The following is a 6,000-nucleotide window of genomic DNA, read 5'->3' as shown; positions in this document are numbered from 1 at the left end:
ATGACTTACGTACGCGCATACGGCCGACCAGATCTTTTTATCACATTTACGTGTAATCCAAGGTGGGAAGAAATTAAAAATTTGCTGTTATCAGGTCAAACATCGATGCATCGCCATGATATCATTGCACGTGTGTTCAAACAAAAATTGAAATCTCTGATGAAATTGATTACACATCACTCGGTATTTGGTGAAACACGATGTTGGCTTTATTCTGTTGAATGGCAAAAACGAGGTTTACCTCATGCGCATATTTTGATTTGGTTGGTGGACAAAGTACGTCCAGAAGAAATTGACAAAATTATTTCAGCGGAAATTCCAAATCCGAATGTTGATCAAGAATTGTTTGACATTGTGACTACTAATATGATCCATGATCCATGTGGTTTTCTCAACATGATGTCACCATGTATGGATAATAAAAAATTTACGAAACGTTTTCCTAAACCATGTCAAACTGACCCTATCACCAATATCGATGGTTATCCATCTTACCGTCGTAGAGATGTAGACAATGGCGGCCAAACATATGAATTGCGTCTATCAAACGGTGTAAGAGTTGACATCGATAATCGCTGGGTGGTTCCATACTCACCATTGCTGTGCAAAACCTATAAAGCACACATAAACGTTGAGTTATGCAGTTCGGTGAAGTTTATCAAGTACATTTGTAAGTACGTTTATAAGGGCAGTGATAAAGCTATATTTTCTGTTCAAAATGTAAATAAGAATGACGAAATAACACATTATCAAATGGGACGATACATAAATAGTAATGAAGCTATTTGGTGAATTTTTACATTTCCGTTCCGATACATGAAAGGGATCCCGCTGTTGTACATTTGGCTGTGCATCTTGAAAATGGACAGCGTGTTTATTTCACAGGACAGAATGCACTACAACAAGCTTTAACAGCTCCAAAAACAACTCTTACTGAATTTTTCAACCTTTGTAATCGACAAGATATTGTTGGTGAACTTGCAAAGACATTAATGTATACTGATTGTCAATTTTTAAGCAAAAACTGAAGAAAACTATTTCTATAAATCAAGGTAAGTTCTACTTACCCCGTTCTCCAGGACTGCCACTGTTGGATGGTAATAAATATCATCCTTGGTATCAGTGCAACCGCCCAGGTGGCAGCCTGACCCTTCAGTGCAGCAGGCGGGATCAGACGGTTATATCAAGATTTCGAAGCGGTCACCTAAGAACTATGTTGTTCAGTAATGGTTCAAGAGTTTTCCCTGTTTGCACTAAGTGTAACGACCAACAAGCTACTCCTGAACATATACTTCAATGCCTAAATATCTCTAAAGTGGACCTCTTTTCAGATCCACTTTTTGTTACAGACTTGCTCAGAGTCTCTGGAGTCATGGACTTGGTTTAGCTCCGCTAACCGTGTGGGCCAGCAACAACACAAAAAAATTAAAAGCATTAAATATTTACTCGAATTATGTGTTTCTAATAATCTTGGCTTCACCGGTCCCCGGTGACCCCCATGGCGTTAACGTGTTAACAATCCAGGAAATTCTAAACTGCCTTACTTTCAGCACGAAAGCTCTGTGTGAAGCCCATATATAATTGCAAAAGCTGGTACTACATGATTAGCCATTTCTTACCAAAAAAGGAAATACTACACAGATATAAATTGCCTTATTTCATCTTTGCTAAGATTAATATTCTTGCTATTGTAGCGTAAAACTATCACTACAATTATTCAATTTTCATTCACTAGTATATAATACATGATGTTAACTCGATGTACCTTTTGATAGATGACGGTCGATACTGTTCGGTAGCCAAAAAAATCCACCACATTGGTGACTTTTGGATGTGATCAGAAAACGCCTACCTCAACTGAAACGCCCACTTCGATATGAACACGCCTACTTTGATGTACGGTACACAATGAAGAGTTGACTTGCTATTTGTGACAGTGAGATTGTCTTCCTCTCGCTGCTGCTATTCAGTCTCGATCACACACAACGGGGGCCTGTACATTTTCGACTGCTAATGGCATCACAGGAGAGACCATGCACACAACCGAGTTCTTAATACAGCTCTTCCTGCGTATCACAAATAGTTATTAATCAACTAGTGATATCCATTTATCAAATTCTATCACAGATAAAATTCTGATGGGGGAGTATTGTAGCACAGCTACCTCTATAATTATTAAATTCTCATTCACTAGTATATAAGGAGGATATATATCTGGAGGTACCTTTTGCTAGAAGAAGCTTGACAATGTGTCGGTAGCCCAACCTCACACTAAAATAAAATCTTCGTTATGGTTTACCTGCAAGTGACGTAGTGTGGGTATTTCGATTCTGATTGGTTGTTGAAACGTAGCATTTGTTTACGTTAGCAATTGTTCTTTCCATTCTATTTTGAGTAAGCCAAGTCCGTCAAGTATCAAATCCCTTAAATGACACATTTTATATTCTTTCACAAAGATTTCAATTCAAAGACACAACGACAGGCACAGAGCCATGTGGAGCATACACTAACTAATTATGCATCAAAGTTGCCAGGAACGCAGAAAATATATCATGGTTACAATAAAATACATGCGCAAATAATAAATCTAATTTATCTAAAAACGTAGACTGTGCAAGAATTCTATTTCAACAAATTTGATGTGCGATACGGTACTCTATGTAATTAACNCTAGGGGGAAAATATTCATGCTGTCTACTCCTGTCCCCCATGTCCACAGTAGCCTCCTTTTCCTTTAAATATAATGCTAATCATAAAATACCAATTTTATAAACCTCTTTAATCCGGTTACTATATCGTTAGGAAGGTCTTTTCAAGACAAAACCATTATAAAAATGAAAATTATTTTTTAGTTTCTAATCTAAAAGTTCTTGATCGCGTTATGAAAACTGAAGGAAATTACAGACTTTTTTTTTCTAACGACACACGTACCCACATTTTAAAAAGTCCTAATTGAAAAAATATTCAGAATTTTTTTCTCTTTATACATCGATTTACAAAAATAAAGTTGCCTTACTCCAATATGGACAGGTCCATAGAAAATCGTTCTTGAATATTTGGCCTATGTATTCATGAGGCCATGTAATCATATGTGACAAAATTATGACAAAGAGTAATAGTTTTTTTTATGAAAGAAAATGAGAAAAAGTCAAAGCATATTTGTTAATTAAAAATAAATTCTTTTTAATGGCTTGTCATGGAAATGAATTTTAATTGCTACGGATTTCTAAGCTGATGTTCATAGCTTTTTTATTAAATTAAATGCGTTCTTTTATTAAATTGAATATGATTTTTTTTTTATATAAAATGAAGATTGCATTTCACTTTTTAGTGAAATCAAAGTTGTTAAAAACCCTAAAAATTTGAAGTTTCAATTTAAAAAATTTAAAGGTCTTAATTTGAAAAATATAAAATAAGAACAAAATCCATGCACACAATAAACAGTAAAATTATCAATTAAAATATTTACTATACAAATTAAATTTTATATACGAACATAAAAAAAGCAATTTTTATGTTGCCATTCTTATAAAAGAATTCGAACAGTATATAAATATAAAATTTAAATGTATTAAATGAGTTAATGCAAACATTTACTTACCTCCTTATAAATAAATTTACATTTGGTTTTCTTATTTTCCAACGAAAATTTTTATTAAGAATGGGAATTATTGATATATCACGATTTATGTATGAAAAAAAGGAAGTTGCAAGCAATTTCAATAACTCTTAATTAAAGTTAAATTTTAATTTCAAAAATTCAATAAAATGAAAGCTAACAGAAAATTCATAGCTGAATTAAAAATGATTGATTTAAATGACGCAATTAAATGAGCTAAAAACTGGAATTTAACTGGAACGTTTTACGTTTGTCTCCGAAAAAATCTCTTGACAAAATGACCTAAGTAAATGTGAACAAGAGTCATCCCCTTGGATCCCTTAAAAGCTTACATCTGTTTTCCTAGAACATCTAGATAATTGCTAGTTTAAGACAACTTAAGGGACATATAGATGGTACTGTAAATATATGACATTTTATAAAAGCACAATAGAGCCCAGGGTCATAAAAATGATTAAGGCAATTTAAAGAAGCAAAAGGTCATTTTTCCATGGTGTAAAAGGAGATGGCTATTTTTTGAGGAGTCAGATAACTGTAGGTCAACTCTGCGGGTGGTATGAAAGTTTTAACACCTCACCTTCATACCACCCACAGTCAAAAGATGCTTTAAAATATATCTATTAGTCTCAGTGTATGATGCATTTTTCAGGATGCAAAACAGTGGTACTTATTTTAGTTTTCTAAACACTTGTTATGTTTTTTTATGATGTGCTCCTCTTCTCTTTTCGTGCTTGAGTTTTAAATTTTTTTAATAAATTAAAAGTTGTAATATGTAAGAAAAATTGAAACAAAACCGAAGTATTTTTCTTGTGGGAGGGGGGGGGGATTTCTACTTCAATTTGGAAAATAGCTAGTAAATTGGAAAAAAAGTAGTTTCTTTTCTAAAATTCTCAATTCTACTTTACTTTATTGTAGCGATATGTCAAATTTTCAGAAGGGGTGGCGCACATTATCTTCCATCTCAATTAAATTTCAGAGGAAAATAAAGTTTTCGATTTGGAAAATAGCTTTAAAGTCGAAAGTAAGAGTTAAATATAAATTTTACTTGACTTTATTCTTGCGAACGTCTGAATTTCAGAAGGGGCGAAGTATATTCTTCGCCCCCTCACTTTAATTTAAGGGGAAAATAAAATTTTCTTTTTAAAAAATAGATTCAAAGTTTTTGTTTCAAAAAAAAAAATTACTAGACTTTATTATTTAAAATGTCTAAATTTCAGAAGATACAAAACACATTTAAGCCCCCCTTACTGTATCTCAGAAGAAAATAAAGTTTCCTATCCCCTTACTATAATTTAAGAGGAAAATTAAGTTTTCTATTTGGAAAATATCGTCGAAGTTATGAAACAAAACAATTTTCTTCCTCTAAAATTTCCTACTTTACTTGATTTCATTCTATTAATGTTAATGTCTAAATTTCAGAAGATGAGAAGCAAATTCCCCCCCCCCTCACTTTTATTTCAGAAGAAAATAAAGTTTTCTATTTGGAAAATAGATTCAAAGATGAAATTTTTTTTAGTTATCAATTTCTATTATTTTTTAGCACTTTGAAATTTCAAAAAGGGCAAAACACTATGTTCGCCCCCTCATTACTATTTCGGAAGAAAATAGAGTGAAAATTGGAATTATAATATTTTTTCCACTTTCGCTTTACTTTTCCAAAAGTCAAAAAACACATTAATCGCCCATAGAAATTTCCTACTTGTTGTATAACTTCAAAGCTGAGAAAGAATAGCTTTTTTTTCTTCTTCTCTAAAATTACCTATTTTAATGGACTTCGTCTTGGCGAATAACTAAATATCAGAAGAGGCAAAGCACATAAATGTTAGTGGAATATAAAGTTTTCTTATTTCAAAAATAGCTTCAAAATTGAATTTTATTTTTAAAATTACCGATTTTACTTTATTCTTGTGAGTGTCTAAATTTAAGGAGGGGCGAAACGCATCGTTTGCCCCATCACTTAAATTTTAGAGGGGCCCTCTGCCTCCCTCTGGTTGCCACGCCACTGGGTCTGACGCTAGATAGCAGAGGAAACAATGTAAACCAGAAGTGCAATGTACAGAAAGTGTTAACAATCAACTACATGCAGCTGTGGCCTTTCCCCTTCTCTGTAAAGCGTGTTTGTTCTTACGAGAAAGGGAAATAATTCGCGAAAAGCTGTTATACCGTTTTTTACCCTTTCCTTTATGTTATAGTAGGTACGTAATTACAAAAAAGAAAATTTTCAGCAACTCTATCTTAACACAATTTCTTTCCTACATATATATAATTAGAGTACTGTATTTTGAAAAAACATGATGTGATCTCTTCATATGGGGCCCCCTTGACCGTCGGGGCCTCGGGGCGGTGCCCTGGCGTAGTTACGGCCCTGAGTTAAAGTCTCT

The 6,000-nt window shown here is 33.3% G+C and overlaps 1 protein-coding gene across 1 annotated transcript; it reads left to right on the top strand.

Annotated features, from left to right (window-relative positions):
• On the top strand, window positions 1-792 carry LOC122269229 (uncharacterized). Its single transcript, XM_043041277.2, has one exon. The coding sequence runs from the start codon at window positions 1-3 to the stop codon at window positions 790-792; it is 792 nt and encodes a 263-aa protein (XP_042897211.2).
• The last annotated feature ends 5,208 nt before the right edge of the window (window positions 793-6,000 follow it).

This window comes from Parasteatoda tepidariorum, chromosome 1 (assembly GCF_043381705.1).
Source record: "Parasteatoda tepidariorum isolate YZ-2023 chromosome 1, CAS_Ptep_4.0, whole genome shotgun sequence".
NCBI lineage: Eukaryota > Metazoa > Arthropoda > Arachnida > Araneae > Theridiidae > Parasteatoda > Parasteatoda tepidariorum.
Note: the sequence above shows the minus strand (reverse complement) of the source record. Positions and strands in the feature narration are given on the sequence as shown.